This window comes from Myzus persicae, unplaced genomic scaffold (genome assembly GCF_001856785.1).
Source record: "Myzus persicae strain clone G006 unplaced genomic scaffold, MPER_G0061.0, whole genome shotgun sequence".
Lineage (NCBI taxonomy): Eukaryota > Metazoa > Arthropoda > Insecta > Hemiptera > Aphididae > Myzus > Myzus persicae.
Genome location: NW_019102619.1, coordinates 1,282,273 through 1,308,733, shown reverse-complemented (window position 1 = coordinate 1,308,733; position 26,461 = coordinate 1,282,273). Strand labels below are relative to the sequence as shown.

General features: G+C 28.7%; 1 protein-coding gene across 6 annotated transcripts in view; it reads left to right on the top strand.

The window, feature by feature from the left end:
- The window catches only part of LOC111032710 (small conductance calcium-activated potassium channel protein 2), a 261,206-nt gene that overhangs the window by 173,078 nt on the left and 61,667 nt on the right, over positions 1 to 26,461 (top strand). For all 6 annotated transcript variants that reach the window (XM_022313151.1, XM_022313148.1, XM_022313152.1 and 3 more), the window contains 2 exons: positions 22,559 to 22,729; positions 25,603 to 25,800. In XM_022313151.1, coding sequence (XP_022168843.1) covers positions 22,559 to 22,729; positions 25,603 to 25,800 — 369 coding nt within the window. The remainder of the gene's footprint in view (positions 1 to 22,558; positions 22,730 to 25,602; positions 25,801 to 26,461) is intronic.

Sequence of the window (26,461 nt, the reverse complement as noted above, 5' to 3'; positions counted from 1 at the left end):
TATATTATAACCCACCCTTGGCGCCGCAGCAGTGTGCGCCCACCCGTATCCGGTGTGAAATATGTAGGGTGTATCTGGAGGATTTGATGATGGTCAATAATAATTTATACACCTACCATCGATTAAATCGTCAAATAGATATTCCAGATACACCCCTGTTAGCGCTTTAGTCGACTTGATCTCGGATCACCGTTATTGTTTCAACAGCAGGTTAACGATAGTTATAATATTCCCAACGTAGTGGGGGTAGTAAGTAGTACAATATGCATGCTAATTATAACTCTTTCAAAAACAGATTTATAGAAAATGCTGCTTTCCGGATGGCATGACACTACGTAATATAATATTATATATTTATACTGCATTACGGCCGATATCACCTTAATCATGCGCGATACCCGCATTAACCTTGCATCATACCTAAGCATTATGAATTAAATATAAAACCCAGACGAGTGTGAGTCCGTGTACGTGTGTTTGTAAAAATATATCAAAACAAATGTGGTGGGGAGGGGGGTTAAAGTCTACCATGGTGAGCGTTGATCGAAATCAAACAGTAATGATAGCAGGAAAGTTTTCCGCCCGTGCACTGAGAGCTGACTCGAAACCGATGTACTTTATACTGTACTTTATAAAAGAAATTGTGTTCAAGAAGTCGAGAGGAATACCGGATATCAGAGCGAAACTTTTCACCTTCCAACTTATTATTTAGTTCAATATCTCAAGTTTTCTAGCGTAGTTACTTAAATTTACGGTTATACATTCATATACACGCAAATCATCGTTACCGTTATTTAGCTCATTGCAGTGCCTGCAATAAATCCACTCGAGCCACAACTTTACCACAATACCACAACAGTAAATTCCTATGACAATTCAAATATTGCATTCAGGTAGAGAACGATCATTTTATGTAGTATATATATTTATATAAAATACTAACAGCAATACTGAAGTATATCGTAAATCAGTCATTCATGAGTATCGTTTTCCTGTCCGATTAATTTCTAAAGGTTTATATTTTATTTTATTTTGGTTGTATGCAATTTGCTTGCCATACTTAATTTGTTTATTTTTATTGGAGTATATAATTATTAGAAACGTAATATGGGCGTACTTGTTTGCATCACAATATATGAAATATTTTGAAATCTTAATAATTATAATAATATAGTCGACTAACCAAGTAGTTACCAATATGGTTATAAATATATTACTGATCACACGACGCCTAATGTTAAAATCACCTGTATAAAATTGAAAATAATATCAAAGATAACAAATTTTTGAAACTATTTGTGTTTTTTAAATTGTATAACCTAACTAGGTTATATGTACTAGCTATACCTACATAATCTACATCGTAGTAATTTAGTAACTTTTTTTACTCAGGTTTAAAAAAAATAAATTATTAGGATATAATATATAATAATATGGAGGTAGTTGGAAATTCTCTACACTAATGCAATAGTTACGACACTGAAATAATTGAGGGAAAGCAAGTTCCTACACAAGATCTAGCAGATAACAAAAATATTCATATTATTTCGTACAGGGCAGAAAAATGATATTTTTAATTTCTTACAGGGTAAAAAAAAGTTACTTATGTTAGTTCCTACTAATCGTTTACCATTTTATTCTTTCTATTATATAATAAACTATAATTTTTACATCTTAATATGTAACCAAACTGATGGTAATATCTTTAAAAAAAAAATATTATGATACATTTAATTTTCATACATTTGATAATTCTATAATTGTAAAAACATATAACTTATATTTTATGTGGTTTATTTCATGTAGCAACTTACACATACTACTTTTTCGTGTAGGCACTTGTGTATCTTCTTACCGTGTAAGAACTTACACATCTCATTTTTATAATCGTGTAGGAATTTTCACATCTCATTTGTAGGAATTAATGTATGTAATTTCTTACCCGACACTCACTTGTAGGAACTTACGATTCTCTAAATAATTTCTATATTTTAATTCTAAGTTTATACAACATTAAATAGTATAATAATACAATCTGAACTAAATGTTAAGCAAAGCTGAGATTTAAAAAAATTTTTGTCGTTTTTATCATTTTGTAACATAAAATAACATTAGGTTTTAAGTTTTTTTTTACAAGCATATATTTAAATTGCAAACAAGTTAAAAGGTCGTCTATGATGAAATCATAAGTAAGTAGGTAATTCAACAGATGCTTGTAATTCGCCACGGGATAGTCTATTTTTAACAGTTACAAAAGTATTCTTCTCAGTTTATTATGTGTAAAATATTCAATGATTATTATTTACTATCCATTTATAAAAATACAAAATTACATTAAAATGTTTTGGTACAGTTTATTATTAATAAAGAAAATACATCAGATTCTAGGCCCTGATAGACCCGGAGAGTTACTGAATTGAATACGATGGGCCCCGTAAAAATTGGACCTGCTTAGCATATGTGTATAGCTTATATATTACCGAAAATAGTTGAATACCCCGAACTCTGAACAATGAAATATGAATAGTAATAAATATTATGTCGTATTGAAAAATGGGCTGTTAATTGTTTTTGGGCCGGTTAAATCCTATAACTCGGTGGGCCGATATCTTGTGTATCCAGAGCTAATTACTAATCATAGAAATTATTTTTAAATAATCTTTTTAATAAAAAAAAAGTAAACAATATTATTGTTATAATTGATTGACTTCGTTAATCATTAGTCATTACTCCCATGACTTGCCTATAAATGACTACGAACATACATTTATGAAATATCATTAAAATTACAAATTATATTCATTGTACATACAAATACAGTACCTATATAATTTTTTAGACTTACCTAATGTCTAATTTTTATAGTTTATATTTAAAAGAAAAATACTACTTTTTTTTGTGCTGGGTACTTTTTTCCGAAACATGATTTTCCACAAACTTAAATATAGCAGTTGGATTTTGAGATCAAATTACTCACACAATTTAGGACCATATAGAACATAAAAAATGAAAGAAAGATAAAACAAATTAAAAATGGACTTACGCGGCAAAATGCAATTACAATGTTGCGACTTCAAAGACAGTCCTGTTTCTCTTTTCAGTAACACAGAGAACGACCATATTATGTATATATCCGTGAACTTGTGACCTTTATGGAGCGTACTGTTACCATAGTTACCAAGCGATCTGCAATCACTGACATACACACACGCACATGCATACTTGCGAAAAAAATACAGACAATCGTCATATTATTATGTTGACATAAAAAAATAATAAAAACCTACATAGGATTCTGAATAGATGAAATTATAACGTTTGCTCCAGAATAATATTATTCATATATAATGTGACAATTTTATAGTAAAAGTAGGTATAAATGTTGACATTGATATCTTTATATAAGTCCTTGCCGGTGAAATGCGTCTCGTACACCAATTTCAAGACCATATAATCATGTTTCAAAATGTCTCGACAAACTGAGCTGTGATGAAGATAACGTTACTATTTTTGAGTTTCTGGTACGTCATGTTTTTAATTCCGTTGCGATGATAACGTATAAAGTCTGAAAAGGAGCATTTCTTGTTTGGTTTTCTGTAATTGACGTACGAGGACACACGGTTCAATTAATTTTTCGAACATTTTGTGGGTCACCAAAATAACCGATATCGGACTGACAACGGTTTTTTATTTTATTTTTTCAGGTCACCCTCCCATACTCCTCTAGCCTACTAACTCATGCCTTTCGTACCCTTGAGACCTTCATAATATTCCACTTTCGCCTCATGAATACACGTATGGCTTTTCCTTTACCATACGCCGCAAAAGACTAGGTGTGGTGGCAGACCTTCGACCACTATGAATGGATGGAATTCGGATTAGCTTTGTTGCCAATTCGTTTGGTTCAATTTTGACCCTTCAGATAGTACGACTTAGGAATAATAATAAAAATTACAATTTCTACTGGGCTAAAATACAATAAAAATATGACATGCTTGATAAATTATGAGAGTTAATATTTTCAATAGTGAGAATCTTATTGATATTTTGTGTAATCAATAATTAACCATGAAATGAAAGGCTGTTTACTTGAGACTTATGAATCATTTCATATGGATAATAATTATCATAAAATGGTTTAGTATAATTTTTACATAACTAAATGTTTAAATAGTCAAATTTCAATAGGCACAACGTCAAATAACTGTCTATATTATATTATATTATTTTGATCGTTCAATCATAAGTGAATCGCATAATATTTATGTATAATATTCGTTATTAGCCTTGTAAAATGGTAGTATTTGCTAAAATAATTAATGCACATCTTAAAACCATGAAATACTAATTTCAGTACCTAAATGAATACACACTCAACGACATATAAACCCTACACTACATAAAAAAAAATAATGGTTATTTGGCACATAAATACTTTCTATTACATATGTATATTATAACCTTTATTATTTTAAATGATCGTATTTTATGTGATCTCTAATAATACCTAGGTACCTACTTGTGAAATAAAGTTAAACATTTCATTTTCATTTTTCACTGATCGGGAATACAAATTTACAAAAATTAATACAATTTAATACTAAAATAATATTATGACAATATATAATGAATATTTTATTATCTTCATTGTTAAATAAGGGAGCGTAAAGCATTTAAATGTTATATTATGAGATTTTTTTATGGATTCAAATATTATAATGTAGGTATAATAAAATCTAAAATAATTTATACCAATTTAATAGTATGATAAAAATATTATGTTGATTTATGATTTGTCAAAAGTTAAATTTGGTCTTTTATAGGGTAAATCTATATTTTGAGTAATATTTAAAGTGTAGTACATCGTATAGAAACTGCTCTATGCAATAAGACATATTTTGTCGTTTGATCTCGAATAAGTAATAATAGGTACTGCTCAAAGGACAAATACTGAACGGAACCATAACGACCTACCTAATAGGAAAATTAATGACATGAATAGAATGTACGATATTATATAAATATAAATATTGCATAATATTAGGATATTCCTGATTTTACGTAAGTACCATGATATTATGCATTAAAAATACATTACTATTTAGTAACATCAAGTGAAACTTACTACTTTTTTCACCTTTAATCTCCGAAAATTCGGCAGCTATATGAAATTATTTATGTATGACTTAAACCAGAAAAAAATATATATAGTAGGTACTTACTAGGATTTTAAGAAGCAAAATAAAAAATATAAAGACATATTTTTTTATATATTATCTGCGTTCACGTGATTTCGTTTCATTATGGTATAATAAAAAATAAGCCCTAGTGGTTTTATTTGGTCTAAAAAATAAATATTAGATAATTTTTTTTGTCATGTTTGTCATGTCAAATTTTAAGACACACCCAACTATTTCACTTAATATAGACAAAAACACATAACGTACTTTCGATCAATTCATGAAAAATAAATAACGAACAAACCGATTGCCTACGCCTGAATGACTGATTGATACGCCAAATTATTTTTATAATATGTCATCATCATCATAGGTGAAGAAGTATATACCAGTGTGAATGATAATTTAAATTTAATCATATTAAACTAAAAACAAAAAAATAATCAATATTTTAATACAATAATACTTCACATTGAATAATATTCATATAAGCTTTAAAGATATTATCAACTATACTGGTGCAGCAACAACATAAAAAAAACTTCGGTTTGTTACAGTTAAAACAAACACTACAGTATTGTATATAGGGGGGGGGGTATCGGGGTCATATCCCGTGGAGGCCAAATTTTGTACAAAATACAACATGTGTATGATAATATGAATACCTATGTGTGTATACTGATTATGTCTAATAAAATCGTTATGTATGTTCTTTAATTAATTTAAATGTACTTTTTTATCATATAATTGTTGAGCTATATTAGTTGTTACTGAAAGCTTTAATACAAATTTAAAAAAACAGTTATATCCTCTCAGTAAACAAATTCGAGATACCCTACCAAAACAATATGCTTACGTATTATATCCTGCAAAACTTATTGTACGATAGCAACTCCTTTACACAAAGCTTTTAAAATTTGAAAATGATTTCACTATTCGCATACTATTACAATCAATTTCTTACAGCTTACTTCCAAACTTTTCTGTCACTTTCCTTGACAATTAAACTCTTTGACTTAAACATACACGACATAGCCAGCCGAGACCTTATAAATGATTAAACCCATCCTGTAAACACACATAAATTAATACTAAAAATAAAAATAAAATTTAAGTGTGTAAAACCCCCATTCAATTAGGCCATCCTATCCATGTATGTCAATATGATACGTTTGTAGGATGGGTAAAACATTTTTTTAACCGATTTTTGCGAAGCCAATTTTTGAAACCCTTTGTATATTGTAATGGAAATTCAAATCAACAACAATAAAAAACAAAATTAAATTAAATTCCTAACAAATTGTAGCACTTTAACAGATATTTTTCAACTGCACTATACCCAAAAACATATATGCCATGTCCTATAATTTCTCAATTTGTCTTCAAGAGGAAATATATCTAGTAGGCAGTAGCAATAAGTAACATGTTACTTATTTTAAAAGTAGTTTATTTTATTTACAGTACCTATATGCAGATTTTAAATATTCTCTTTTAAAATTAAAAAAAAACGATATTATCAAATTAGGTACTATTTGTTATACACATCACTCGTGAACTGATGACTCATGTGTTAACTCACGTGTAGCTTTTCTTTGAAAATGGAGCGTGACAAAAAACAAATTTTTAAACGTTTTATTCACCAATGGTTTATTTTACTTGGCTTTCACTAGACAAACATACAATTTTTCTACGTGATACAAACTAAACGATGAACTTACAGATATAATATAAGTGTATCATTATTCAACAACACTGCAGCCGCACAAACTTTTGTCACGTGAACTCGTCAGATAATCAGTATGGGTGTACATATTATAAGAGTGGCACACGTTCGTAGGCAGAGCCAAGAGTATTTTTCCCGATAATTCGTCGATTTATATCACGCTAGTGGGGCGGCACGTATTCAAGACACCCTACAGATCCAGAGTAAGTCGGGCACGGAATACTAAGTAGATTCCGTTATTTTCTTTTCTCGCTACAGGCATCAATCCCGATGTTATTACACTCGCATACACACACGCACGACTTAATGGCGGTGTCACCGTCTAAAGTACGCCGCTACTGCCGTCATAATTATAAAGATCCCAACTCTCGACCTCCTCTTCACCCTCCACCGTCACCACCACTGGTCTCGATTCCCCCAGCCAACGCAACACCAGTTTCTCGACTCAAAAAGTAAACTATATTTTTTTACGAGGAGCCTAATGCAGAGTCTATATACATTTATTACATAGAGATCACGTAAACGACCTATGAAGTAAACAAAGTCGTATCATAAATAATATCATCATTAATACAGCTATAACAGTTGTTCGTTTAGAACTTGAATGAAGTTTTATAATTATTTAATCACTATTGGGTCCATGCCAAACTAAAAAATTAAATAAACGTAGATGATGCTAATATCATTAACCATCAGTTCAAACATTTCTGTAAGTTAAAAATATTTAAATATGTAGGTAACAGTTTACAAAAACCAAAGTTTGATTAAAATACATTCTTAAAATTAAAACATCAGTCTTGTTATATCTTTGGAGTTGATCGTATCTGGTTTAATATTTTCCCGTTGTCGATTTAAGTATTTCAAATTTCAGAAGTTGTATGTAATATAGGTATGGGAATTGAAGTTAAATTATAATAATTACAACGACAAATCTTGCACATAGAAATGAGTGGCCAAAAATTAAAGACGTATGGTACACATTAGAATTTATTTGCAAACTCTATCACTGATATCGGTTCAAATAAGGACAATCTCTTTTTTTGGGTACACCAAACCTTATAAAAGTATATCATTCCCAATAATCATCAATACCAACGAGTCCCAGATTGTTAATTTAAAGTTGAGTTAAGTGTTTTAAAGCTCCATAGAATAAGCTTCAAACTTTGAGCATCATAATTTAAATCAATTGGTATAAAATATAAATAGGTGGATTTTCAATTGATAGTACCTACTTAGTTGAGATATGTACTAATTGATAGGAACTGAACTATTATAACAAATGTAAGTTTAACTTTAAAATAAATATACTTGTCTATTTTGAATAAATATGTAATAGCTTAAAGGTAAGCAACACTTAAAATGGTTTTAAAAAAAAAAACAATTTACTGAATGAAAGTAGGTACCTACCTATAACATAATTATTATAAATTATGCTTAACTAAAATAATTAATTATATTGTTTTATATTATTTGTTGTACATTATAATTGTATATTATTAGATATAAACATATTATGACTATAAATATTACAATTGCAGTGTACATATTTTTGTTTGCTTATCATTTGCTTTATATGCGCAATCTACAAGAAAACATCACTATCATTATTGTTTATAAATATAAGAAAAAATTGTTTTTAAAGGATTTCCCAATTTCATTTCTTTAATATCTGTATCGCTATGGTTGTGTTTTTTTTTTATCTACGATTGATTTCGGCTATGAAAAATAATAATTCATCGTAATAAATATACTATAGAAAGGCAACTTGCAGTTGGACAAACAATCTAGATATCTGAGCTTCAGAGCGATTTTGACTTACGTATTTACTTAAGTACGGTAGGTCATACTCTTGTCTGATTTCTCTCATGTGGTTGAAATGTCAAATTCAGAATTCGTGTATTTAGATCTGATTAATTAGCAGAAAAATAAAAAAATACTAAAATAAAAACACATTTTTTTAAATGAAATACCTACCTAATATGTAATTGTCATTTACACACGAACCAGAAAAAAAATATTCCTTCCAGCTTTGGTAGAAAATTCTTACCCTCCCACCACTGTTATGAAATCTACTGTCAAGGGTCCTACACTCCTACAGTATTCATATAATATAATACAGGCATTTGTTAATAAATACCTACTTTGAAAGATCCGACACATGTCATTGCAAAAATTAAAAATTATTCGTACCATGAAAAAAGTTATAAAGCATAAAATAGTGTTGGACAAAAATATATTTCATAACGCACAGACTTAATGGAATGAAGTGGAAACATTTAACATTTAGAATGAATCGTATACGAATTTTTTCCCATTACACTACATACCTACGACCTGCCTAACTTTGTTTATTCGAACCATTTTCAGCTATTATTTTATCTCATTTCAATTCAATTTATAGATCGTTTTAAAATGCCGCCGGTAGTAAGAGTGGCGTTTTTTACAACTTTCACAGGATCGACTTTAGTTCTTTGCAAAAATTTACATAAATATATGTATAATACATAAACTACTACAAAACTGGAGGTAAAATGTTTATTTTCTTTTTTTTTACGTTTTCTCTTAGCTACATCCTTATCATATATAAAAAAAAACGTACAGTATATTTTTCCTAAATGTAGGTATGCATTCAACTACTCACATTTTATGTTATGGTTTCAACTTGAAAACTAACAATTTTATATTTTTGATGGAGAGTTATCAGATATTATTTCAATAGGTATGATATAAATATTAATTTTTAATAGTTAATTCGCAAAACATTTATATAGGTAATATTATATACAATATACATTATACTGATATAACATTTCCATATTATGTATGTCAAGATTGTATTGTTTTTAGATAGAAATGTAATCTATTTATACGTACAAATACAAAATAAACAAATAAATGTTTAATGCGAATTTGTTTAAACTTCAAATATACAAACAAAGTAAAAGTTTTAAGCCAAAATTTACTCCCCACATTTTTTTAACCCAAAAATCGCAATGCGGCGTAAGTTTAAGTTTTGGATAGTTTAATTTGAAGTTTTTTTTAATTTAAGGTAATTAAAGTTATGTATAGTTCAATAATGTATTTTAGAATTTATAAGCAAAACTGCAAATTAAATTATTTGCATTTTCTAATTAATAATATCATTCATTTTATTTAAATTATTTAATTTTATATTCCTACAAAAATGTTTTTTGTGTTAAAAACTAATACATAGCTTCGCCTAATAGTTTTACAAAATTAATTACTTATAAGTATGTAATTTACTATTCTAATTCTCCGTGGATTTCTACACACTTTATAATGAGCATATTCAATAAATAATCGCTTACCTAATAATTACATTTATTGACCGTCATATAACGAGCTATTATTGTTATTCTCGGGATTCTGCATTTTTTTTTCCTTTATCAAATCTCGCGATGAAGGATAGGTATTTTTATTTCGTTTGAAAAACATCGTCGAATAGTATTTTATTCTCCCACCTGTAAGACAGCAATCACTTCAACGTATACCTTCTGTGCTAAATCGTTCTTCTAGTCACAGTCCTGGCGGAAAATCGCTGCAGCGGGCGGGCCCCGTACCCAACGGTGGGCGAGGGATACCGCGGTGTACCGCGGTCGGTATAATAGAGGTGTATATACCGCCAAGCAGGTCACGGTTTATTCGGTCAGCGGCCGTGGTGCGGAACTGGCGAGATGATAATAACCATTATGCACGTCCCCGAGCGTATAATATAACGGTCTGTATTGTATTATTGTCGGTTAACAAACGACCGGTTGGCCGTGGCCGGCCGATGAGCTTTGGATTTCGGTGCAGCAGCCACGGCGGTGGCACACGTAAGAGTGTGCAGACGGGGTGACGCGGCGGACAATAAAGGGCACCGGCGGCGTATTATAATAATACGTGCTGCACGTACGGAGAAGGGACGAGCGAGTCTGCCGTTAATTTGAACGTTAAGCCTCGGTGAACTTTAAGGTAACCACCGGCCTGGCTACTGTATAGTATATATACCTGCGACACTCTCTCCGTCACTATTATATATATATATATATATTATATTATGCGCGCGTGTGTGTGCACTCGCAATCCATCCCGCCCGCTCCTTGTCGTCTTGACGGACCCGCATTATGCACACCCGAGTTGAATAACATAAAAGGTGGCTCGTAATATTTCAATATTATCATCATCACGTCGTCTTGTTCCGTAATTATTTTGGCACCCATCGCGTCATATTATATTATACAGTGTGCAGGTATATTATAATTTATAATACTGCACGCGTGTAGCGTATACGTATGCTGCTATTCTCTCGGCGAGCAAGATCGGCTAAACCTATTTATACAGAGATATTGATACGTCACATCCCGCGGTTTCTGTATAATATATGTGTGTGTGTGTGTGTGTGTGTGTGTGATTGTGTGTATTCGCGATTTCCGCGACGATCGTTTCGCATTTGAATGGCACTTATAATGGGTTCTGTCTGTATGGGCTCTGTACATCGACGGCCGCACTTCATTAGTAATCCTCATAGTTTTCATACAATTTCCATATTTTAGAGGTGGCGTGAACAAGCTACTATCATCGATATGCCAACTATACCGACAGATTTTACTCCAGTTTGAGATGAACGTTTTGCATTGTTTACGATTATTTTTAATTAATCACGAAGTTTTCATTTTTTTTTTTTTCAACGATACGCAGTTTAGTTAAATATTTAAATGGTTGTGATGTGAAATTTCAGAAATGTAATATTCAAGAAATTTCTGAGCGAAAATTAAGTTTTTTTAATATAGCTTATTTTTTACGTAAGGCGTGTACAAAATTAGAAATGTTTGAGTTAAAATAATTGTTTAATATTATTAAATCTACAAAAATAATTATTTAATTTAAATAGAAACATATGAACAGATACCTAATATTTCCGCGGTAGTAAAGCATTCGTATTATTGCTATTTTATCTCAACAAAATTAATATAAATAAAAACAAATTAAAAGCAGTTTTTTCTTGGAAATTTCTCCGAGGTCAGACATTTCCAATTTATAAATGGAAATTTCTTACTTACATAACTAATAATATGTGTAATTTGACTATCAAATATTTTATAAGCTTTAACCTTTTATTAATAAAATCGGAGATGGTATAATAATGTTAATGATACATATTAAGGCATTGAGGTAAAAAAAGTAGAATTTATCAACTAGATACCATTGGATCCCACATACTCCTTATATTATGAATATTCGACAATCCAACTATTTCTGAATTCATGTTTGATCAAATTAAGTTAACAACTAATAATTAATTATACCTTACTTTCTAAGTTTTCATTTATTTTAATATAAACAATTATATCTTTCAGAAATATGTACTTATAAATTATTATTTTTAATTTAAATAAAAATATTAAATTTTTATCAGTTTAACTATCGCGTTAAGTATTTGTATATTTTCATGTTTTTTTTTTATAGATAATGCTGATTAATATTATAAGCTTTAAACAATTTGGTACTTAAAAGTAAAAACAATTTAAAAACACTATTTGTATTTCAGAACAATGACCTTATTCATAATAACTATCGAAATATATTCTATGTATTGATACCAATAAAGTATATAGTTTCTAAAACGTGTCTATAAAACTTAAATAGTACTGAGCAAAATGTACTGAACCAAATATCCAGGATGTATTTAAATAATATATCAGCATAACTCGTGTAAGTACTAGTATAATATACGAACAACGATTTAGAGTGAAGACTGTCAGCCTATAATATTACTCAGTACATTTTATGATATAATTGTCATGAAAGTAATTTTACTATTAGACATTAGTAGGTATACTAGCTACTATATTAAATTAATTTTGGCAAAATAAGTTGCATTTGAAAATGTGGTTATGTGTATAGGTGCAATATAATAAAATACGTTAAAAGATTCAAATACCCACAAGGCCACAACTAATATTTTTTTAATTGCAAAAAAATAACTGAAATAATATTCTTCATTTAAATATCTAATTTCCAAATTAGAATTTAAAATGTTTACAAAAAAAAAAAAAATCTGAGTTGATAATTTTTTTAGATATTTTAGTAACTTGTAGTGTGAACTATTTATGAGCTTATATCTACGCACCTAACTTTGCTATCCTATGCATAGGATAGTGTTATATTGTAATATGAAGTTGAAAGCATTGATAATAAATTACAGTTATAAAACAAACCTGACCCTAAGTAAAAACCACGATTGCTGTTATTTCTTTTAAAATTGCTTCTTTTTATTAATTATTTTTCATAGGTACAGTTAAAAATAATAATGAATAAATGAAATATTTGGCACATATACTCATCCACACTCAATTTCCTCTGCAATCGGATTCGGTGGGTATTCATTCAGCATTTTAAATTCTGTTTTCCTTAGAAAATTGTTCACAAATAAAAAATAGGCATAACAATTTTACATAATCTACAATAATAAATGTGATAGAGTGGTCATTTGAATTAATGTGAAACGTTAGAGCTAGGTATTTATTTCATTAAAATTTTTATATGAAAATAATGAGAAATGAATGGTCCTTGTATAAAAAGTAACGATAACCGTCGTTCTTCTTAATTACAATTTATTCGTGGACAATTCAACAAAACAAAATCTCATTGGGTAAAAATATTTTTCTCGTTATAATCAAACGGCAATAACAAACTTTCATTGTTGGCTCAAAGTTCTTGTTACATCAATTTTGGATTCGTTCCAACAAAAAAGCTAATCAAATCTCAAAAAAGCATCTGCCAAATTGTAACTTTTAATATAAAATCCATCCATTTATATTTCTTGTGTACAATTAATACTTATACTTTGTCGTATATATAGTATACTTTATTGTGTAATCATATTAAAATTGAACACGATGATTAAAGACGAAATAATTAATGTTCAAAACTTTTGGAAATTGTATCACGTACCTATATAGTATAATTGTAATAGAGTTTTAAAATGTAAATTATATGATTTCATTTTTATATCAATAAGATTTTTTTTCAAATTAAAATTCCTCAGACGTTAAGTAAACCACGAGGTTGAAAGGTTTCTAAGGCCATCTATTGGCCGTGTCAGATAAAGTTTATTATTTTTAACTCCGAAAAATATTTCATCAGACATTCACTTTTTTGACGTTTTATAAATACAAATTTAATTATAATAATAATGAAACATAGAATTTATTACATACAATCATCTTTAGATCCTAAACTTTTCGTCATATTTTGTTAAAATAATTTTTAAAAATGGGTTAAATAGTCGGGGTAAACGATGTGTTTTGACTGGCGTTGTTTAGATTTGATCCTAAACGACGAACCATTACTATAGGCTGCAGCAAATTCATTTTAAGGCATTCCTGCTTTCCCAACCACTTCTTAGTTAGCAGTCATGACAGCATATTTGTTAGCTTGTTTTCTGAGTTATTTAAACTCTCCAGTCTATTTGCTGCCGTTTTCCGCGCATTATATTTCCTCGGGTATTTTTTCTTCATCTCATCGAGTTTATCTCGTTCCGCAACGGCGCACAATGAGCCGACCTTGTTTTCTTGGCTATACAATTCCGCTGCCCATCCTCCTAGTCTTATATTATACTAGTTTCCCTGTCCGTCAAAATAATGGTTTTCACCCCCCCCCCCTCCTCCTCCTATCACTGACACAACGTATTGCTTCTATCGCTGTGAAATAAGCCTACGCGAAAATATGATATCTATATTTTAACTCATTTTCTTATTTATATGAATTATTTTATACATTCCATCATACAATCATATTACACACATACACACACACACACACACACACACACATACATACACGCCTATGCGTAAATATTGTATGATACATTTTATATGCAAGGTTTAAGAGTAAATAATATTCCGTAGATACTACATAATATACATGTAGATTGTAATATACAGTGTCCGTGCACAGAATGATCGTGATTCTATTTTCTAAATGGGTTAAGATGTCCTAAGATACAGAAATTGTCTATGTTTTGCTTCTCGTTGACTCGGGTGTGATACTGTGATGACTGGTGAGAGTAGAATAACTGGGTGCTTTAAGATAATTTAATTAAAAATAAAACAAATATCAGCTGAAAATAATCTTAATAGACGTGGAACATTATTTTATATCAGATTTAAGTACAATTGACCAATAAGATAAATTCTGAATCTCCCTCCATTATATCTTGTACGCCGGATGATCTTTTTTCCCATTCCGACAATGCCAACTTCCCATAACCGGATTTTGATATCTCTGTTCCACTTACCGGACCTTTAGAAATCCCACTAAACACTTACAAATCGTTTCTTTTGTATGAAGAAAAATAAAAACATACCACAATTCTCACTCAAGGTTCAGCAGAATATCACGAGAAAACAAATGCATTGTAGTCTCTGTATCCATTTGTTTCTTGATAACATTATTTTAGTATTTTAGTGTTGAACATTTCAAATGATTTTAGACGTTGGAGGATATTATTTTTACAGGCTATACAAATATTAATACGATTAACATTATTTTATTCATTAACTAACGTTATGGATTATAAAGTAATTTTATTAGATCAAAAGTTCATAAAATCATATACATTAGGTACTGTTAAGCCATTCTCTTTTAATTAAAATGTTTTATATATTCTAAAAGAGCATTATTGTGAACATTCGATGGTAAATACTAAATACCCAAGTAAGCTTATTAAAACATATCATTTGCTTTTTAATTATAAATGAATAAGGATTTATTTTTAAAATAAACTCAATAAATCTTATTTTTTATTAAGAAAATATATAATCTGTATTTACAACACAATACATAAACGCTAATAATAGTATAATGAATAATATATATCTAATAATAATAAAATGATAATAACAAAACGACAAGTAGAGGCTATACACTGATAAAATCAATTGATTTGTACAAACAATTCAGAAATGTAATATTATAATATTATTATACTGTTAAATAATGCAATTACTCATTGTCATAATACTTGGCAAATTATCTCCCGGTAACCGTGTCCTTTATAGCACATAATTAATACATATACCCGAGTTTTTCACCATTTATCGAATACCTAATTTTGTCTTATTATTTAATGTATAAAAATATAATAAAGGTACTACCAGTATTGTAAAAGATGTTTTTTAAAAATATTCTAGTACAAATACAGATACTTATTTTGAAAATTAATTAAATCGCTATTTTAATACACAGTAAAAAAAAATATTTGATTAAAAAAAGAAATACATAAAAAAATTATTAGTTTATACTTTCAAATACCTATTTTCAAATTTTTTATGCACACATTTTTTTAACTTATAAGTCGACAGAACTGAATGTCATGTTTAACTTTAATTTTCTAGTGCATTTTACACCATACTATTTAGTGTAATTAAAAAAATATAGGCATCTGATTTTTTTTTCAAAGTATTCAAATTTTCGGTTGAGCATAAATCATAGTAAAAAATGTTTAAAAAAAATAAAAATTGAAAATATATAAACTTAAACGAATAAGTATTTGAAAATTATTATATGATTTTAAATACAGATACTTTGTTCTAGTACTTTTTAAAAATTATTTAAAATACGTATTCGAGTAGGTTCTTAAAAAGTATTTGAATACTTTTACTCAAGTACTTTACAAGTCACTCGAGCACTCAGTTACATCAAATTAATAATACATACACTACTTACATCTATATTATTTATAATAGTAATAGTTAAATATATCTTAACTCACGAAATTTTCATAATATTGATGACTATTAAAAATATATCATCCCGTAACTCCTATTACCTTAAGTACCTAAATTGAATAGGTATTATAAAATTGTTTATTAAACACGATATTATAATAATTAGCATTATTTTATTTCGACAAATACATAAACTACAGATTTAATGTATATTTATGAGGCGTCACAGACTGTTTTACCGATTACATTAAGAAATAAGACTGTTGACTAATGACGTATACATTACCTAATTCGTTTTCTAGTATAATAGCTGTAGCATGAGATTGTTTTCAAAACATAATTTACATAGTATATACTATATACTATGTAGGGTATATTTATTGTCCAATAATTCCAGTGAATTTGTAACACTCTAAGTACGGATACATCTTATCATATATTATTCAATAATTATATAAAACATTTTATTGCTAAGACTAATATTATACTGTTTGCTATGTCATATTGTATCTAGGTATCTTTGGTTATTCGATATACCCCAGGGTTGAGCGGTAATCAGTTACATATATCACAGTTAAGTTACTGAGTTACATTTGTAACTTGTAACTATTGTAATCTGTAACATAAATTTCAAGTATATCAAACATTAAAATGTATCTCCTTACAATTTGTAATGTAACTTACAATAAAATATACATTATACATGTATCTATTGTTACAATCAAATAAATAATAACAATTCGACAATAGTATCAATATCTTTTATGTTTTCAGTTTTAAATGTTTCAATATTTTCTATAACAAACATGGATATAAAAATGTACGCAGTTTTTTTTTTAATATTCATACAATCATTGCCTTACGTTTAAAAGTTTGAACAGATTAATTTAATCATACTTATGTAATAGGTTTATACACTGAACTAGATTAGTTTCGTTACTTTCTTGAATAAATAAACATAAATAACTATAATTGATTAAGTATTCAAGTAACCTAGAACTAATTACAAATGTCCAAAGTGTCTTGTATTTTGTAACAAAATACACAGTTTTAGTGTAAATTATAACTTATATACCAGTTAGGTACAATTAATTGAGTCACTCGGACATCCCTGGATATATATTATAATATAGGTAGTGAAATATGTGTTATAATACGCGCAAATGGTTTTAAATCCAAATTACACATTAGATACTAACTACAAGCAAAATATTAAAATAATTTATTAAAACAACAATATTATTAAAGCATTGGTTATGACAATTGGACAATGGGAATTGAATTAACGACAACTAGCCTTAATATACATAATATTATTATCATTTAATTGCGTTGTTAATACGTATTACGTATTACTAATACAAAATGTCTACATTATTAATGTAAGCATTATAAACTATTATTATATTATTATATTCTATGATATAACATTATAACAATGAGACCAACCGCGTATATTCTGAGGTGAATCAGTAAACTTAGGTGTACAACTATATTAAACTGATTAAACGCCACGGCCGTTCTACCACAGATTTCATGTAGGTATTCAATATAATCGTTTTTGAATCATATTTGAATAAGTGTTACGTAATACAAAAATATTAGGTAGTATAAGCTGATATTATATGTCTTAACATTTTCAATGATTCATGATGGTTAATATGTGCTGTATTACCTAAATAATTCATAATATTACCAGATTACAACAAAAATGTGTAATTTCTTAGCAATAAATCAATTGTCAGGCATGGAAAATTTAATTAATCAATAACCTAAACGAAAATATGCTAAGTCCATTAGTTCACATTAATTTTTACATTAGTATTGTAATTCTAAAATGTTTATATTATATTATGAATTATTTTGCTTTGGGTCAGAGGTTTCAATTTTTTACCACCATCATTCGATTATCCGTAAGGAAGAAACGAAGGCCAAACATTATTCAATAAAGCAAAACTAGTGGAAAAATACAAGGGATCAGGACATTTACATAAACTGATCATAAATCATACTGGCGCTTAAGGCGCCGCAAGTATAGTTATTTGGTTCACCTCTGTATTTTGCTACTGACTCGAGTCCAAAGAGGTTTTTGCATTGTCTAACAAGTATCGAAAGATCCATTAAAATCCAAAAGACCCGATAATAAATTAAAATAAGCAATTAATTTAGGGTGTAAGATTATTATTATTTCTAATATATCATTATAGTTAAAGGGGTGTTACAAATTAAAATTAAAATTATATTTATATCATACTACATAGTTCCATGTTGATCGTTTTATAATCTGAAAGGAGCGACGAATGGTTTAACAATAATGTGTGATTTGTTTGTGTGTATGACGAAAATAAAATATAAGGTTTCTTAAATATTGTTCTGGTCGTATTGATCATTAAAAATAGATGATAAAATTTTATTTTTTTTAAGACGACTAAGTTCAAATGTTTACTGACAAAATCATGACAATTTTTATATTATTTTGTGGTTAAAATACATAAAATTTTTTATTTTAACACCTAAAATTTTAAACTTTTCAACCTAAGATATTTTAGATCATATTAATATTGCAATAACTTACTATCTCCAGATAGACTTGGTACCTCCTATATAGCAGAAAAACTTCCTTTAGGTATGTTTTTTATATTTCTTTAAGTTTTTTAATTAATTTTGCTTACTCTAGTATAATACCCGATAAGTTTTTATATTTGTATTCACACCAAAAAAGAGAGATACAACTAAAATTGGTTGCATATAAATCACTTATATTTGTATATACATATATAGTATATACATATACATGACTTATTATATGTTTAAAATATTAATGCTAAAAGCAATGTAAAATAATTGCATGTAATATAGTTTTGAACCGAGTTGGTTGAAAAAAAAACCAGCTTGTTCAAAATTGTATTTAAAATATTTTACCGCATATTTTTTATTTATATTTTCACCGGTTTCTCAAAAAACTTGAATGAATTTTTAAAAATTTCCATTCTGAACCTATATTTAAATTTTAAAGTACTTACCGTGAGTACTGTCTATATTATGTTAAATTCACAATCAATTTATGAGGCTTCATAAAAGTATAAAACATTTTGAGCAATTTCTCAGACCTGAAAAATAATATGCTTCGAATATCGATACATCGTACATTAAATAGATTTTTTGACAAAATCTAAACACGTTTGTACACATCATACCCACTATCCTTGAACACGAAAATGTACAAATTCAAATGTAAAAATATAGAGAAAATATATAGGATTAGAGAACCTGGTAGGCTTGGATTTCTTCTCTTTCATTTGTCATTTATTTTTACACCCATTGTATTTTATGGGCGGATTTAATGTGGAAATTTCTTAAAAATATTAGTCCTTGTCCAAATAGCTGGAATTTTCGAGTAAGATCACAGTTGTATTCAAACTTAATGGGTTAAAAAATTCACATTTTGGTTAACGCACTTACACCAATAATTCGTATAATATGTTTACAGTACAATATGACTTATTAGAAAAATTATAATTGCGTAAGTCTAAACTTTTACAGTGGAATATTATACAATTTTATTTCCACATTCATTATTTTACTAACAACATATTAACTGATCACTATTATATATTTACCAGTAAAGTTATAAGTTAGAACTTATAACGTATATGTTCTACAGTTAGTTCATAATCATAATTATAAACATTAAATATGAATGTATTTGATTGACATTAATTTTTACAATGAGTATTTTAACAGTATTCAAATTAAAAAAAAAATTAATAAGTATTCTTTAAAAATAATTAATTTATACTTTCAAATTACTTATTCAAATACCTTATCGTAATGATGCTATTGAATAATACATTTCAATATTCAGATTACGTTCTCTAGATACCATAATTGCTCCGTTATATTTTGGCTGAAAGTTTCAAATTTAGTGTGCTTCTATTGATTTTTCTTTTACACCCCCAGGTTTATTTCATTAAAACATGCATTTTGTTGGCTTTAATATAACTGTATAACGATTAAAAAAAATGGTTAACTAAGATATTATTTAATATTAAATGCCTATAATATAAATGTAAATTTTTTAATTTACTAATTCTTTGTTACAAAAAGGCATATTTCTTTGTGGGTGGTTCTAAAACTAATTAAGTTTTTTGACTGTGAAAATTAAAATTGAACGTAAATATATAGAGTAGAAATAAGTTCTGTAATGATGTCAGAGCTATGAGTTATGAAAATCAGCTATTTCCATTACATTTAAAATTGATAACACATTTTTCACATAGCTGTTCAGTGCACACGTCTAAATCTTATATTTTTCTTATAGAGTGACCTCTTAAAAACTAATGATCTAACCGACAAGATGGACCATAGAGTAACGCCCAACACTTAACGCCCAAAAATAAATCTTGGTATAGTGTGTATAATATACTTGATGGTCTTTCCATTAAGCCATACGGAAAATATCGTTTTTACGTTTTGCAAATTATGATAATTATTATGATTGCATTTATTAATCAACATTTTCCTATTTATAAAAATGCTTTAATTTTAATCCATTTAAAACACGATGCGTTAAAACTTTTGCCAAAACATAAACGTATAGTCTTGATACATTAACGAAGAATCACATTGTATATATTGTATACGTTAGCAGAAGATGTACAGTCATAAAAGTATTTATATGTATTAAGTAATTTAATCTATATTTTAATTTATGTTTTTCTAACTATACTACACATGGAATTAAAATATTAAAAATTATAATATGTATTAACCAAAAAGCAGGCCAATTTATTTTATCTGCAATTTGCATATTTCGGGTTTTGTTTTGTTTGTTTATTACCGTAATGCTTTATCTGCACATATTATAATAATATGCCAGTGGTAATTATTTTTTGTTTCAGTTATATTGTGTATATGCTTGATAATTGTTAAGAACGAAAAAAATCCTTCTAGGTCTATAGCGTATCATTAAAATATAATAATATAAACTTCCATTTGTAGTATCATGCATGCCATTCACCTATATCATATTGATATCCGGCTATTCCACACCAAATATAATAAATAATTGATCAAATAATAGTTCCGACAACAAAACGATTGTTCGACCTATATAATATGTCCACAATCGATAAAACAATACTGTAATGTAGTGGTCTTTGGACATTGGTTTAACTCGTAACCCATTTTGGGAATATAGTTTTTTTGTAAATTTATGATTTAAAAATTTAATTTAACCTATGAGAAAAAAAGTCAAAATACTATTGGAATTAGGTTATAAGAATTACCTATACTGCAGTTAGATTAGTTTTAAATATGTATACTGAGTAGTGGAGCCAGGGTTTTGCTTTTGGGGGATGATAATTTGTTTTAAGGGAGGCTTAACTAGGATCCCACATAATTTTGGTAAGCTGCTGTTGCCATGGCTATACCTATAACATTTAACATTTAAGACTTTTACGGCAACCTTTATACAAATAACAATTTTTACATGGATGTGTAGGATAGGTTAATATGTTCAAAGCACACTAAAAGTATTTTTGAATTGTTCTGAAATTTTGGAGAAGGCTACAAGGTATCAGCCCCCTCAGCCAATCTGATACTATTAATAGTAGTAATTACTACTTAGTCAAGTATGAATTATATTACGTTTCTAGGATCGAATAAAATTGTATGCACAATATCATTTTTCATATGTTGAATTAGTACAAGTATATCATACAAATTTACAATTTTTCAACAATTATTTTCATTTTGTATTCATGTAGTCGTTTTGTTTGAAAAATGTCAATAATGTGATGATTTCAATATTATTTTACCACTTTTTAATTAGACAATCAGGTTGAACATACCACACTGTTTAACGTGTAACCATACTTGTAATTTTCATAATTTTATAATTGTTTTGTTCTCTGTTACAGCTGCGAAAGCACACGTCATCGACATTGTCGATCACTAGTGGGATGAAGGTTAGCGGTTCAGGTGGCCGAGGCGATAGCGGCGTAGTGGGCGAGGAAGCCGGCATAGCATTGGTTAGCATACATTCCGACTATCCCCGCTACACCGAAGAACGTACCGGGTTGGTGTGCAAGGTATCTACCTATATTATACTCGTAACCTTCTAATTATATTACCGTAGATATTATAGTGTTGACGATTGCCTCCTCCAGTTAGTGGCCAGTGCGTATACCTACCTATGGAACAGCGCTCGAGTGTCTGGAAATTTGACTACGTAATATTTGCCACCTCTTCTCACGCAGATAATATTATTATACCCTCATAAATATCTACGTATTTACGGCGCAGAGGGTATATTACAAAAGCGCACGTTTGATACGTACAACTGCCGGTGTGTGTCGTATAAAGTAGCGCAAACTCCGCGTGGCCCTCTTTTTATTATTTCTCTTAACGCATTTAAAAACCTAATTTTCCTCCACCCTACCAGCGCGATATTAATGGACTCGAAAATATCCGACCATAAAAATGATAAATGTTTCCTTGGGAGTATAAAAAAAAAAAAAAAACAAAAGGAAAACAATGCAAGACAAATGTGGACCGTTCGGCCGTTCAGAAAATGTTATTCCGACAATGTTCTATGATTAAACCGCAAATAATAATCATCATCTGCGTTGTGTAAGATTTTATATCCTTTCTAGCTCCGTCGCCGACGGCTGTACAGCGTGGGATGTGAGAAAGACGACTTAGAAAACACTTCAGTATTATAGTTTTTGGGTTTGAACAAAAACATCCACAATGTCGGTATAAGTCTTATATAATTGAAACTCAGACAAAACCACGAGCCCAATACACGGCACGAAATAATATGTTGTTTATACATTCGATTATAGCATTATAGCACTATCATTCGATGTCATGTAATCCGAATAAAAGTTTAATATTTATCGGTTTCCCCCTGCCCCTTCACTGTGTACAAATGACAACAACGCATACAGTATATATTATTAAGTTTTGAAATACATCCGGAGTCACTACTTATTTGTGAACATTAAGCAATCGATTATATTGCATGTCATACGATAACCCATACCATATACATAAATATTAATGCTATTACAATGATTTACAGTATTCCCAGTGATATCCTCTATTCGAAATTGACTATTTAAGCTATCTATATAATCAATTTTATCTTACAAATTGAGTGTCAATATCCAATAAATTTTGTTACAACTATTTCAAAACGTGATAAAAAGCATGCGTAGTTAATTCCTAATTTTCATTAAAATCTACAAATTTTCATTTATTTTCACTGAATCAAATATGTGAACAATTTACTGTTACGTTTTACAAAATAACTTTTTAGAAATAATGTATAGTTAAATACCCGTTAATATACATCAACTCTACATAATATCTTTGTCATTTTTGGTAAAAATTGGTATTTGATCGAAACTTACATAAATATAATTTTCAACGATAGAATATAGTTTGTAGATATGAATTTAAAAAAAAAAAATGTAATGCCAAATAAATATATTATATCCTATACGGGAGATACGATATTCAAGTTAAAAAAATATAGATGGGATTTTAAAATAATCGTATGAGATGCTTGTCGTTTTTTTTACACATATATCTATATATGCATCACTCCATATATTCAAATAACCCACTTAATATTATGCATATTATTAATATTCGTACTCAGTGTGTTTACATAACTCATCATTTCATCCTTAAATTAAAATAATATATACAGCGTGGGGTACAACTTCGCATAATATAAAATATATAGGCACTATATTATGCACTTCATTAAATTCAGTGAAAAAAATTATATTTTTACGCAAAATTTAACCTTTCCTGTACGAAACGGGTATAAAAATCTTTACTTATTCCATTTTAAACTGATTTAACTTTTTCCCGCCCTACCGTAGGTAATCACTACCGGAGTATCGAGGATTTTCTTTTTGCGTCTCTACTTCCTCGCAATTTGCTTAAGATCCTGCGTGTGTATAGTGGATTAAGGTCGAGAAATCTGCTTTACCCCGGTTTCCATCGCTCTTCTACTCTTACATACAAATACGTATGTGTGTGTGTGTGTGTGTGTGTCTGCAGTATAATAAAATACCACGCACCCACACAGCTGAATTCTCCTCCTCATTTATAGACGCTTTACTAAAGCTCCAACAAATCGTTTGGAAGACCTAGTGAAACCTTTGGTAGAATCGATAAACCCGCTCACAGTACCGGTTAGAACAGACGAACCATACATTTTAATGCCACCAATCTCTTTATGACAATATCCCAAGTGCTTTATTAGCATGTAAAATGATAAGCCATTTGGGACATGACAATAATATTTATCAAACATCAATACAGTCGGAAAATCATTTAATCACATATTACACTCATGCGATTCATTGCATAAATTATAATTAATTATATAATATGTATACATACTATATCATATATTATGTGAATACATTGACTTTAAGATATAAATGTTAAAATTAAAAATTAACCTGATTCCATATAGTACCTATAGAATAATAAAATTTAATATTGCGTTTTTTGAAAACAAATATAAAATTCTTTATGGCTTCATGTCGCATGGTTGCAGCAGTGAATCAAGTAACATGGTTGACAGTAAGCACCATCCACTACCACTAGTTCCCAAATGGGTGACCACCCGGGTTCTTAGTGGTAAAAACCTTGCCAAACCTTTACTGTCACGGAATTTATAACACTTCTTGTTATATACCTAAAATAGAATAATTTTATTGTATGCATCATAACATTGAAATATATATTATTTAATCTAATTAAATGCCATATATAAGATAATATCAAAACAACATTTTCTGATTCTAAAATCGATGAGTTTCTATACTAAGTATTTATCAACTATAGTATACTACTGGAATCAATTGTAGATTTAATTGTTAAGTAAAAAGTTAAATGTTCAATTTATTCAGTTGTGTGAGTATGATTTTTTTTGCAGGGTACCAGCTTAGTAGGTTCCAGTGGTAATATAACTGGCAGTAAACACAAACCAAACGTCGGATACAGACTGGGTAGGCGTAAAGCACTTTTCGAAAAACGAAAAAGAATCAGTGATTACGCTCTAGTGATGGGAATGTTTGGAATTATAATCATGGTCATCGAGAATGAGTTGGCCAGTGCAGGAGTATACTCGAAAGTAAGTCTATAATATACTGTTTTTTTTTTAATGTGAGCAGTACGTATCCATCAACAATAGGTAATATTATAACACCTTAAGAATATGTTAAGGTTTATTTTTATGATTCCTTTCTCAGATTTATTTTGGATACTGGCATAGATATTGGTATTCACAATAACATATTATATAAAAAAATATCTACAAAAGATATTTATGAACGATTTTTCCTCATTTAAAATATACAATTTAAGCTATTATAAGTATACTGATTAAATGATATAGTTTTGATGGTAATGTAATATATAATCAACGATATTCCTTATATTAATAAGAAGAACAATAATTTTTCGAGTTATATTCAAATGTATTTATTTATTTTATTTGAAATAATTTTATTAGTTAAACCTATTATAAGGATTTTTTTAAATCTCGTCTATTATCACGAATCAATAATTCAAAGTTGTTAGTAGTAAGTACTAAGAGTTATTAACTAACAAAGAGTTATTATACCTAAATTATAATATATTAATACATCTAACTAGTAACTACTATGTAACCAATTATCGGTTTATCGAAATTGTTTGTAGTAAGTTTAGTTATTCAATCTTATTAGTTGAATTATTAAGCAACAATAATATTTATATTTTATTTTATCCTATAAAAAGATCGGTGGGGCGTA